At 40.5% G+C, this 13,386-nt stretch overlaps 1 protein-coding gene across 4 annotated transcripts in view; it reads right to left on the bottom strand.

The window, feature by feature from the left end:
* Positions 1-2,080: 2,080 nt before the first annotated feature.
* LYST (lysosomal trafficking regulator) overlaps positions 2,081-13,386 on the bottom strand; it is a 181,209-nt gene continuing 169,903 nt past the window's right edge. For all 4 annotated transcript variants that reach the window (XM_082423109.1, XM_082423108.1, XM_082423110.1 and 1 more), the window contains 5 exons: positions 11,433-11,572; positions 11,055-11,152; positions 5,544-5,700; positions 5,062-5,133; positions 2,081-4,121 (listed from right to left, as the gene is read on the bottom strand). In XM_082423109.1, the coding sequence (XP_082279235.1) occupies positions 3,983-4,121; positions 5,062-5,133; positions 5,544-5,700; positions 11,055-11,152; positions 11,433-11,572 (606 nt within the window). In that variant the 3' untranslated portion in view covers positions 2,081-3,982. The remainder of the gene's footprint in view (positions 4,122-5,061; positions 5,134-5,543; positions 5,701-11,054; positions 11,153-11,432; positions 11,573-13,386) is intronic.

Genomic DNA, 13,386 nt, shown 5'->3' with positions numbered 1-13,386 from the left:
CAATGCTAGAGATGCCACAGGCTCCTTTCTCTGAGACACTGGAGACCTGGCGGGGCAGAGGGAGAGCACGAATGTGACACCCACTGGCTCCCATCTCTGGAGAGGGCTGCCCTCAGCCTCAGGATGTGTGTTTAATTAGCCGCACCCCAGCACCCCCACCCCACCCCGACGCAGCTATCAAGATAAGCTCACAGCCTCTTTCACGGAAAGACCGGGGAGTTTGCTGCCTCTGGGCTCTGGCCTGGGTGGTAGCTGGTTAAGAACTGTTTTCCCCTTGTTACAGTTCTGTGGGACCCAGGAACGTAAGCCTGGTTGGCCACCAGAGCCAGGTGGTCAGAGGGCACCCCCTGGCAGGCAGCGCCAAATCCGGAGCCCCAGACGTGCACACCCCCCTTTCTGGGAGATCCCCGCAATCCTAGGAAAGGAGAGGGGGCGCACAAAGATGGTGCCTGCCGCCTTGGCCGTCCTTGGGGCGTAGTTCAGTGGCCTCCAGAAATGTGTTAAATGCCCGCCCCTCAGGCTGAAGCTTTCAAGATAGGCAACAGGCCTCTTACACAGAAACACTGGGCACAGTTCAGTCCCGGCCTCGGTGCTGGGCCCTGGGGCGTTAGCCTGGTGCGTCCTGCAGAGCCCTTGAAGGTCTGCTTCTCAGATGCTATAGCCTCGTGGGTCTCGGGGACGCAGGCGCACTGGCTTTCCAAGCTAGATGGTTTTTGGGGGTTCATCTCTCAGGTGTAGGTCTTAAAAGTTGGGGTGCCCGACGTGGAGGTCAAAGCCTCACTGAGGGAGAAGCTGGGAGCCGTCAGTCCCCAGCCCACCCCTGACTGTGGGTCGCTGTGCCAGGAGTGGGGTTTAAGGTGAGCGCGCGTCTCGGCCTCTCCTACCCGTTCTGATGTGGGTTTTGTTCACCAGATTCTAAGAGTCGCTTTGCTAGTTCCTGGATTTCTTTCAGAGGAAATTGTTCTGTGTGTAGCTGTAGATTCAGGGTGTCTGCGGGATGCGGGTGAGCTCAGGGTCCTCCTGTGTCACCATCTTGAACCGGAACCCCTTGTAGCTCTTCTGTCTTTGATTCAAAACATTAACAGGTCATCCAAAAGAGTGAGAAGCAGATCACCAGGAATGAGCTCTGAAGGGCTGGAAAGAATTCCCCACTCCTCCACTCCCCTCCCCCATCACCTAGTATTGGGCTTGCACGTGTTTGGCAATCAGTGAACGTTGCTGAAAGGAAGAGTCAAGCTGAGATGTGCAGGTAAAGTGGGGACGTTCAGGTTGGCAGGCTTACACTGAGAGATGCTGCTCCTGAGTTCTTTTGGGAACAGACACCTAGAAGCAGGTGTGCCCTCGTCTTGAGAATCCTTCAAACACCGCAGATGCAAAGCAGAAAAAAAGAGTAATTCTGAGTTCCTGGAGTGCTGGTGGTTGAATTCACCCACCTTCTGCAGGGCCCACCAGAGGAGCTGAGGTGTTTCTCTCACTGAGCCTCTGTTCACTGACACTCCTGCCTCAGGTCTTTGCACGTGTACTGCCTGGAACACGTCTGCTCCCATCTGCGCCTGTCAAATTTCTCTTCATCCATTAGACAGCGGCAACAATTTGACTTTCCTGGATGCTCCTGATTTAGACTGAATTCTTTGGTTGTACTCTCTCAGAGGATCCTCCACTCTTCCTTCACAGCACTTACCACGTTTTGTAACGACGCACGCTATGTTACGGACAGCATGTTGCCCTGGCAGTGCAGGGAACAAACTGGACCTCAGTGCTCAGTGTGGCACCTGGTACAAGTAGGGGCTCAGTGCAGATCTGCTATTGGGGGTGGGGAGGGGGAAGGGACAGATAGTCTTTTCTTTTTAAAAATGAGTGGTTTGACCTTAGGACTTCTGTCTAAACTCCATTTAAAGGCAGTAAAGATTGAAATATACAAGTTCTCACAAAGACCACAATTAAGAAATGAAAGTTATCCTTTTCTAGTGACATAAATTTATAGGGGAGCTAAAGAGAGAAACTATATGGGTTACCAAAAACAGCCACCAATTTGAGATCTGGTCATAATACTTAAACTGCAATGAGAATAGGTCCTCAGTCTATTTTTATGAAATTTATCCCCACTCTGAAGTGGCCGTGTGTACAAAGGTAACAGAGCTTGTGATAGTTTACAGAAATATTTGTTACAACATGCATATTATGAAGTGCTTCAAACATATACATATTAAGTTTCATGCTGAATAAATAATCCCCCCAATTTCATTTTTATTTTTACATAAAAATATAATATTGCACTCTTAACAAGACCAGTCATTTTGCATATTTTCTCTTTAGATAAATGATGAAATTCAGCCTTAAAAAGAAAAAAAGATTGAGTAGCAACCTTATTCTAATAAGGGACTAATGTAAAGTTCTCAGTAGAAAAATGAAAGACAATAGCTGCGATTTTTTTGTTTTAAACAAAGCAAATCACTTCAACGTGAATAGGAATAGTCTCATCTCTGCACCTATTTGGACCTCAGAATTAATAGGTGGTCTGTGCAAACCATGATCTCAGTGCAGCCGTGAAGTGCTCTTACCTATGTATGCAACTGAAGGTTACAAGCATACGTAGCCACTTGCTTCCTCTTGTATTTACCTTGACAGCAGAGACTTTGCAATTGTATTTTATACAGTTTTTAAGCGGAATGTTTTAGAAAGTCTGGAAGTTACAAAAGTAGTTCTGTAAACACCATATGAATTAAATGTCCATAACAAACACGCAAGTAATTCTTAGGCAGGAATACATCTTTTTATCTCATGGTAACATTACTGAGCTTATTTTACAGTGTTTTCAAAGCCAATAAAGCAGCACCCCAAGTAAAAATAGAGCCATAATATCATGATAGACTATTCCAGGATTTTTAGGAATTCTGTCTTTATCATGTGTAAGTTTGCTGTGGAGTACACAGATTTTTCTATTGTTCCTAGAATTCTCAAGTGGTATAGGTTAGTAGAAACAGTGGAAACTGCTTCCTAAAAGAATTATTCTGCCTCCTGTTTAAAACGAAGTAAGCTGTGTCCTTTTCTTTTGTAATTCTGTTTTGGGGAAGAAAACTCCTCCTGCATATTAGATTAAATGCCTTAACTGGACTGCATTATTAATATCTGTGCAAACTTTTTCTGAAATGGAGGCTTTCTATTGCAAATTGTTAAGTATTCAATGCTCTGTAAATGGCAGATATTAAAAGAATTATCATTGTGTTTAAATCTTAGTGGCTCAACTAAGGATATTCCATATCTAGTGTTATGGATTTTAAGTAGGATTTTTATGAAGAAACAGAATGTGTCTGAAAATCAAAGATACTTGTGTTGTTGTTTGTGACTGTCAAAAAGTCTGGTTCTACTTTGAGCTAAGAAGGCAACAGGCAAAAACTGCCTAACACTGAGATTCAAATATTCACATATTCCAAAAAATGGTGCAGAGGCACCTACTGAATTTCATACTTCTCAAAGAAAGCAATGATTAAGTCCTGAATTCTTTATCCTTATCTTTCCTTTTTTGGGGGTAGTGGAGTGGGTGTGTTATCTTGGCAGAAAACTTTTAAAATATAATCTTTAGAGCATTTTATACAAACAGCTAACCAATTTAAATTCCACTGGCTTTTTTGGAGTAATAGAAAATAGAAAGTAATAGAAAACAGAAATAGAGAGATGCTCATCTTTTCTTTAGAATCCTCTATGGAAAAAAAACTTTAAGAATATGATTTTAATTTACTGTGCCAGACTTCAACCTTGTTGGTTAGTGCATACTGACACACCCTCCAGGTTATTACTAAACAAAACTTTCCTCTCAGGACCTTGTGAGGCTGCAGAATTTTGTGCAGATGAATAGACTTTATCACTACTTGGATGGTTTGTTTGGTCATCCATCTCTTTGGGTTTGACCTCCTGTAACTGGCGAAGTCAGCAAATCTAGCTTGGAGTTAAAGTGCCTTGCAGAATGCGAGGTTCTCCTCACTCATCCAGCTGCATAGCTGCTGAGGAAGGAATAGAACATTGGCTGTTTCAGGCGCTGCTGGTCCTTCCGACACCAGGCGATCACGGTCCCATCACTGTTTGCGGTGTACAAATGGTGGCCATCGCAGGAAAATGTAAGGCTGTGAAAAAAAAATCCCATTTGTATATTGTGTCTCTGAAAAGTGTATCAGCATATATGGTGATCATATGGAAATCAGTGTAAGGGGGTTAAGATATCTTTACTGGAGCACAGAGACAAACAAAATGACGGCCTACAACTCATTGGTTTTGACTGTAATTCTAATATAGTTTACTTGCTCTGCTGGCATGTTTGTCAAGCTCCTTCTAACCAAGTGATACAGACTAAACCAGGACCAAAAGGATCGGTACGTTCTGTTCCTTCTTTGCATATTTTCTTTTCCCTTCTTGTTTAGCCTGATTACTTAAACAACAAATACTTGGGTATAGGAAACTTTGAAAAATACAGCAGTACTACATTTTCTCTCTATAGAAATAAATGGTGATTATTTTATGGAGGGATTTTATTTCCCTGAAAGGGGAAAGGGTAAAAAATGTAACATTAATGCATAATTAATTTAGGTTCATTAAACTTTACATTTAGTGGATTAAAAATAAGTTTATTTTAATAAAGTAGAATTTGAATCACTTCCTTCCAATTGAGTGTTTAAAGTCAAATTTGTTGACAGAGCACAGGGTAACTGGTTGTTTAGCAGTCCTGTCAAGCACACTCCTGTAGCCATCAATCACCATTATGGGATTTTCCATAAGGAAAGCGAAAAAATCCATCACTTCTGCAGTTCAAGAGGCCTTCCCTGGCGCGAGCCCAGCATGCCTGCCTGTGGGACTGTGAGCTCCTGACCCAGATTCTGAGCTCCATGAAGACAAGCATTTTGCCTCCTCTTGCCACCGGGCCCCGGACATCCTGGGCTTCGATAAATGGCCGGCTGTTTATAATGACTCTCATTACGCACTTCTGTACCTCTGTGTGCTTTACTGTCTCTCCAACAAAACAGTCTCAGAGTATGTTATGAAGAAAAGAAGAGGGGAGGGAGGTTTTACCTTACAATAGGCTTATTTGATTTAGGAAATGTAATTTCCCGCACAGGCTTTAGGTCCCAAGTACTCCATAACCTGGAGGAAGAAAAAAGTCATCATCTAATTATGCAAACTAACGTTCCCTTCCCTAAAAATTGAACCTACATGTTTACTTGTTAAAAATCATCTGGAAGGAAACACAATAAACGATTAACAGTAGTTACTTCTGGCAGTTTGCCCAGGTGGGTGGGGAGAAAGGAAACCTAACTGTATATTTTCATATTGTTACTCTTTCATAGTTGACAAATAATATAAAATTTCAAAAATGTACTAAAGCTATCTTTACTATTTATAAATAAAACAAAGAACTGAAGAACCGATATCCGAAGGTGATTTTAAATCTCTAAATATTAGATATTACTATGTTTAGAGAGTAAAAACTAATTTTTGAAACTGCTGTGCCCTCATAAACAAAAGTACACAAAGAAATAAAAAACTCCTCTTACCTTACAATTCCATTTTCTAATCCCCCAGCAATCACGTTGATAGATATCCCCTCAGGCTGGTTAGAGAAAGCCACGGAACAAATGATCTCTCTGCAGTGGACATGTCCAACGAGGTCCCCGTTCACTGTCCAGAGTCTGAGGTCACTGCCCCCGCCAGCTAAAACGCCACAGTCACCCGCAGGTCACCAGGCTGTGGGTGTCACAGAGCCCCCTACACTTGGCCCCAGAGGGGCACCCCTGAGGGCCTAGCTTGTTTGTTTTAGTGATGAAGTTTATAGGCAACTGACGACTGAGGACGGTATAAATGGAACTACTGCATTGTAAGTCACACAGAGTTGGCATATTTATCTAGAGATGATGACCAGTGAAGAAAATGAAAATAAAAAATTAAGCTACAAGGTAGAGCAACAATGTAAATTAACCATGAATCTTTCTGTAGTCATAATATTTCAGCATACAAACTGCCAAGTCTGAATTTGAAAGTACCTAGAAAGCTAAACAATCTCCAAAAAGAGAAGAAAATATTCTGTGAAACTATCTATAAGAAGTGACTTCCGGAACTTCTGAAGAAAAAAAATGTTACAGTAAAAGCTGAGTTAAAAACTAATTCTTAAAAAAAAAAGAAAGCTAATTCTTCAGAATGTCTAAGATTGACTCTTACAAATCAATGTCTTGTTAAACGAACTTTTTTTCCTTTCAAAGACCACGAGTAACCAAACTTTTTGTAGTTTTCCAGGGGGTGGAGGAGGCACTAATTGCTTTAATATCCTCTATAAACTCGGGCTGTGGTTTGGGGCCTCATGGTGATGTGTCCAGCCTTCTCTGGAGAAATATTCTCATACTGATAAGACAGAGGTTAAGAGGCATGATAAAGTTTGGATGACATAGTGTGTTACTACACTTAATTTTATCTCTCCATTAGAACTAACAGAAAAGCAGAGAATGTGTTTCTCTCTTTATTAAGGAAATGAAAAGATTTTATAGCAAAGAAATAAATATTGGAAATACTTCTTTACCTAAAGGTATGCGAAAGACCTTCAAATGTCACCAACCGAAATGCCTAGTGTGTTGCAGTATCATTCACAATAGCGAAAAGGTGGGAACAACCCAAATGTGTATCAAGAGATGAATGGATAAACAAAAATGTGGTATATCTATACGATGGAATATTGTTTAGCCACAAAAAGTAATGAAGTTCTGATACAGGTACCAACACGGATAAACCTTGAAAGTGGTACGCTAAGTGAAATAACCCAGACACAAAAGGACAAAATACTGTATGATTCCACTTATATAAAATATCTAGAATAGGCAAATTCACAGAGATAGAAAGTCGAATAGAGGTTACCAGGATCTGTTGGGGAGGGAGGAGTGGGAGTTACGGTTACAGAGTTTCTGTTCAGGGTGATGAAAAAGTTTTTGAAATGGACAGTGGTGATGGTTGCACAACATTGTGAACGTAATAATGCCACTGAATTGTATTCTTTAAAATGGTTTAAATGGCAGCTTGTATGTTAAATATATTTTACCACACACATAAACACACACACATACACACACAAAGATTAAAAAATGCCCAGTGGTCTACTTCCCATTGTAGAATATCGATTAGGAGAGATTATCCAAATAAAGCATCAAGATATAGGAGACTCTGGGACTTCCCTGGTGGCTCAGTGGTTAAGAATCTGCCTGCCAATGCAGGGGACACGGGTTCGATCCCTGGTCCGGGGAGATCCCACATGCCGCCGAGCAGCTAAGCCCGTGTGCCACAACTACTGACCCTGTGCTCTAGAGCCCGCGAGCCACAACTACTGATCCCACGTGCCACAACTACTGAAGCCCGCGCGCCTAGAGCCCGTGTGCTGCGACAAGAGAAGCCACCGTAATGAGAAGCCCGCGCACCGCAATGAAGAGTAGCCCCTGCTCACCCCAAGTAGAGAAAGCCCACGTGCAGCAACAAAGATCCAACACAGCCAAAAATAAATACATTAAAAAAAAAAAAAGATATAGGAGACTCAATATGCTAAAGAAATACAATTGTAGATGATAAACTCATCTTTTACGTAAGTGGAGATTTCACTCTTTCTTTTGTATTTAATATCTAATAAAGATTTTAAAAACTATATAAACTAACCAGACGTGTACTAGTAAGGTCAGAAGGCTTATTAAAGTCATTGGATACACATCCATAAAAGATACGGATGTAGGGGTTGGTAACTGTAAGACACAGCTACTGCATGGCTTAGTTCTTCAAAATAAAAAACCTAACTGTGGTCCTCAACTCTGAAGTATGGTGTGGAACTTAATAGGCAAAGAGTTACCCTAGCAGATTGTCCAGAAACTTGGTCTACCACAAAACCAAGTAAACACTCATCTGCCTAAGATTATAAATATATATTAAAAAAAAAAATCGAGGCCCTTACCCAATACCGGATTGCTTTCATGTATAATTTAACATATCAACTAAAAGTCAGAAAGTTGGGCATTCCTGAAAAAATCTTTATTCTTCCTATACATCTTCATCAAAATTAAAAGACATCGGAGAACTACCCCCTACTCCGAATCTTAGAATATTATATTAACTTCAGAGTGCCACTGGCAACACAGGAAAAGGCTATGAACCCTAGTTGAAATGCATATATTTTGATATAGTGGCAGAATGATTTTAAAAAAATACAGAAACCATCTACTATAATATTTACATAGTTTAATAAATTTTACATCTTATCACTATAACAACCACATCCCATAATAAGCCCTGGGAAATTAGGATCAGGAGGAGTGAGTCTGCCAGTGTTATCTTCAGCCCCAATACAGAAATTTTTGAGATTATATATGTGTATACATACACATACATATATATACATACACATGCATATATATTTATTTCTCTTAAATTTTGATTTTAAAGTTACTTGGATGGTTCTCACTAAAGTGTCAAGACTTCTGGTAGGCTACATCTGATAACTTTCTTCCCTTCCTGGACTATAAGAATAGGAGAATGAAATATATTCTGGATCACTAAACATAAATTTGTCCTCTCTTTAAAAAAATCATTATTCTTATTATGCTCTCTATATGCCACATGCTCTTTATGAGTCCCCTTCTATATGCATTGAGAGGCCTCAAACAAGTTGAGAAGGCCTTTTTGTTCAAAGTGGAAAGGAAGTTCTAGCCATTACTCTATTCTACTGTGCGCACTACCTAGGGGCACCTGAACACCCTACTAGTGAGCTGGTAATTGTAAGCAAAAGTAATCTGGTTTCTTGTTCCCATATGACTAGCTAATATACTATCACAGATACAATAAATCACTACTGGCAGCAGGAAAGTAATTAACTTTACAAAATTCGGTTCCCTCGGTATCAGTCCTAAATTCCAAATGTTGCCAAAACAAGAAAGTAGAGAACTCTATATAAATAATCATCATATGATTCCCCCAAATTCCCTCTTGATGTGACATACTAAAAGCCACTAATGTACAAATCAAGGAAGAACAATCAGCAAAGTCATCAATCATCTGCCCACACTTATATTACCAAAGTCAACTATTTAAGATCTTTCCCCTTAGTTATGCTGATTAGGAAATAAAAATGTTTTCATGACATTATTTTATGACTAGGGGTGAAGACTGGCAAATACTTCACATCTGAAATCTTGAAGCATGACTGAAGATGTTACTTTTCTTGAATACAAGCATGAATGAGTGTTTTGTAAAAACAAGAGCTTTATCGTGGTATAGTACAAAAATAAATACTCGGACTTTGTCCCAGGTGCCTGGCATAGAGCTCCTAAAACCCTTGTTAATTTACTGTCTTTTTTATGCTAATGAGATGACTCCTGGGGGGAGGCCCAGACAGCTTCAGGATGGGAACTGCTCACCCGAAAAACCAACCCCGAGTTAGAACTTACAGCACCTCCCACTTCCAGGGAAGGGAGAGGGGCTGGAGGTTGAGCTCAGTTCCTACTGGCCAATGATTGAATCTACCGTGCCTACAGAATGGAACCTTAGAAAAACTCCTAAACAACAGGGGGAGGAGAGTTTCCAAGTTGAGGAGCACACTGACATGCCAGGAGGGTGGACAGACCCTGTGACCTCACCCTACCTACCTTTTCTTCTGGCTGTTCACTTCTATCCTTTGTAATGAACCATAGTAGTAAGTACAGTGTTTTACTGAGTTTTGTGAGTCATTCGAGAGAATTATCAAACCTGGTGGGGGGGGGTCTTGGGGCTCCCAAATTTGCTAACTTCAACTAGTTAGTGTCAGAATTGAATTGCACTGTTGGACACCCAGTTGGTGTCATAGAATTGGAGAATTGTTTAGTGTCTGGAAAGACCACACATTTGGTGTCAGGAAAAAACAAACAATATGAAAAATGCAAGCAAAGGATAAAAGACCACCCACTGTAGATGTGTCAAAGATATCTGTACTGAGTGGACAAAAAGAAACAGTTTTTCAAAGGATCCTTTCAATTAATGGAAATGCAAACAGAAAATTTATGAGCTTTTCAACAGTTCTTTCCTGCTGGATGCATCAAGTTTTTTAATATGTATACATGCAAAAACAAAAACTAAAAGCCAGACCTTTGATTAGGAGATATATCTTTGTCATGTAAATTTTGGGCAAATTATACTTCCATTATTATTCTATACTACTCTCTCACAGGAACTACAAGACACATGTAGGAAGTTGATCATCTGCTGATGCTTTTCATTTAGTCAGGAGGGAGGTAGCAAAGTCAGTAGTTTAAAAGCAGAAGCAAAGGGGCTTCCCTGGTGGCGCAGTGGTTGAGAGTCTGCCTGCTGGTGCAGGGGACACGGGTTCGAGCCCTGGTCTGGGAAGATCCCACATGCCGCGGAGCAACTGGGCCCGTGAGCCACAACTGCTGAGCCTGCGTGTCTGGAGCCTGTGCTCCGCAACAAGAGAGGCCGCGATAGTGAGAGGCCCGCGCACCGCGATGAAGAGTGGCCCCCACTTGCCGCAACTAGAGAAAGCCCTCGCACAGAAACAAAGACCCAACACAGCCAAAAATAAATAAATAAAGTAAAATAAATTTATAAAAAAAAAAAAAAAAAAAGCAGAAGCAAAAAAGGATGGGAAAACAAAACCAAAGAAAATTCAGATAATTATGTAACAGTAACTTGCTTAACTTACATTACATGTGCTCAAATGCAATCTTACATATATCAGAAAGAAAGTTAAATTATGACAATACTAACATTTGCATAAGTAGATGCCTAAACTGATGAACTCAATCTTCAACCTTACTGGTTTTTTTTTGGCCTCGCTGTGCGGCATGGCGGATCTTAGTTCCCTGACTAGGGATTGAGCCCATGACCCCTGCGTCGGGAGTGTGGCGTCTTAACACACATACATGCTATCCCCTAAGCATACAGACCTGGCAGGGGCCTGAGAGATGGAATGCAACCGTCGCACCTGTGATGTAACCAGCTGGCTGAATGCACTGCGAGTGCAGCCACCCTGTGCTTTGGTTTTGGGGCCAGCTCACCTGAGTCACACACGGTGGCAATGTCACCTGTAGTCTCACTGGCAGAGACGGCTGTGACAGGGCTTTTGTGTCCCGCCAGACTTTGTACGTAGCACAACCTGAAACACCAAAGACATGAATTTGCATATGATCATTACATATAATTATATTCTCTTATTTGTATAATTCTTTTCCTCGGTGTATATGTATCTACTATTTATAAGGCATTCCTGACTATATTCCTAACTGATTGTTTAATTCAATAAGATTACAAAGGTAAAGTCTGTATTTCATGCTTAAAGCTATTATGATATAAAGATATTATTTTAGTGCATCTATTTCTCACAGTGAGAACTGAAACATTAAAAGTAGCTATTTTAGAGTTGGAGATTTCTGTACCTGTTTAAATCCCATATGATGCAGGTTCCATCTCTGCTCACACTTATCATTATACTGTATGGTTTGCAGACAAACAAGCTGGTTATCTCTTCTGTGTGCCCATAGAGATGTATCTGAGACTCCATTTCTATCTCTGAAGGCTAAAATTAAAAAAATAAGTAAAGTATAAGACAAAAACCATGACGAAAGGTATCCTAGTGTCATATCTCAAAAATAAAAACAACCCAAGTGATTCAAACATTCTTCTCAAACATCTCATTTTTCAATCTAGTTCAACTTTTTCTAAAGAGTAAAACTAATTAAACATTAAAAAATTTTTAATTGACCATAATTTCAGCAACAAATAAGCTTTTCATTTTTGTCTATTCTTTTCCAGTCTTTAGCCAAATACATATGTATTTTATAGCTGTGATTACTGCCATACAAATAACTCCCTGTTTTGTATTTTATACATTCTCCCATAAGCATTTTCCATTTTTGACAGTGTCTTCAAAATGATTTTTAAGTGTTATAATATTCTATACAGTTAGTATACCATAATTTACTTGAGCATCCTTTTTAAATAAAAAAATTAATTAACTAATTAATTTATTTGGGCTGCGTTGGGTCTTTGTTGCCGCACGCGGGCTTTCTCTAGTTGGCGGTGAGTGGGGGCTACTCTTCATTGCGGAGCATGGGCTCTAGGCGCACGGGCTTCAGTAGCTGTGGCACACAGGCTCAGTAGTTGTGGCTCGTGAGCTCTAGAGCGCAGGCTCAGTAGTTGTGGCGCACGGGCTTAGTTGCTCCGCGGCATGTGGGATCTTCCCGCACCAGGGCTCGAACCCATGTCCCCTTCCTTGGCAGGCGGATTCTTAACTACTGCACCACCAGGGAAGCCCCCTTGAGCATCCTTTATGATAGGCATTTAAAATTGTTTCAAATTTTTTCAAAATTATAGATGTCATAATTAAATCCTTCATGTATATAAGTTTTGTTCCTCCTCTAAATCATTTCTTTAGAATTTCCAGGATCCTACTAGTGGATCAGTGAATATTAATAATTTTACAGTTCTTGAGTGTACTTTTCAAAGGCTTTGTACCAACTCATGATGCCACCAATGGCGATGTATTACTCATCAATTGTTGTGGACTGATTTTCTAAATCAAACATTGCAAACTGATGTTCCAAGTTCCACATGGCTCACAGACACCAGATGTCCACACAGGGTCTAACCTTTGTTTTCATTAGGGTAGCAGTTTATTGTCATAAAGTATTTCAGTACAAAGAATATAGAAAAGTAGAAAGAAAGTATAATAAAAATCTGTAGACTGACCACTCAGTTAAACTAATCCTAACATTTTATAAGATCAGCTTATTTTTTAAATAAAGAAAACATTAAACATTACATAGTCTGTGTACTGTTTTACATCCTATTTCCTCTCTCTTGTCAGAAGTTACTATTATCCTGAATTTTGTATTTGTTTCCCATGTATGTAGAATTTATGTTCTACTATATGTTACTATAACGATTGTATTGTTTTCCATGTTGCTAAGCTTTATATATATGGTATTAATTATTCTTTAGGTATCTGCTGCATCTTGCCTTTTTGATCACCACTGCTTTTGAAACATATCTGTGTTGAGTTATTAGCTGCAGCTCATCTATTTCAAGTGCTTTATTTTTCACATAAAAATACCTATTTTATTCTTAAAGACTCAGATGACCAGGCAATACCAGGCTTACAGTTCCCCTTGGAACCACAGGCTTGAGCTGTGTGGCAGTGGCTTCTGTTTAGCTAGGGCACGTGGCCTTCAGCTGCACACAACCACAGCAACCAGATGGCTCTGAACAAGGGCACGAGTTCTGCTTCTCCTCCGTGACCTTCCCCACAGGGCCAGGAGCCTGCAGGGCCACAGGGATGTGCCAGCGCCCTTGCAGACCATTCTTCAGGGTCCCTGGGACCAAGGAATTCCT

Source organism: Balaenoptera physalus, assembly GCF_965194825.1.
Source record: "Balaenoptera physalus genome assembly, chromosome: 14".
Taxonomy (NCBI): domain Eukaryota; kingdom Metazoa; phylum Chordata; class Mammalia; order Artiodactyla; family Balaenopteridae; genus Balaenoptera; species Balaenoptera physalus.
The sequence above is the reverse complement of the archived record's forward strand: the minus strand, read 5'-3'. Positions and strand labels throughout refer to the sequence as shown.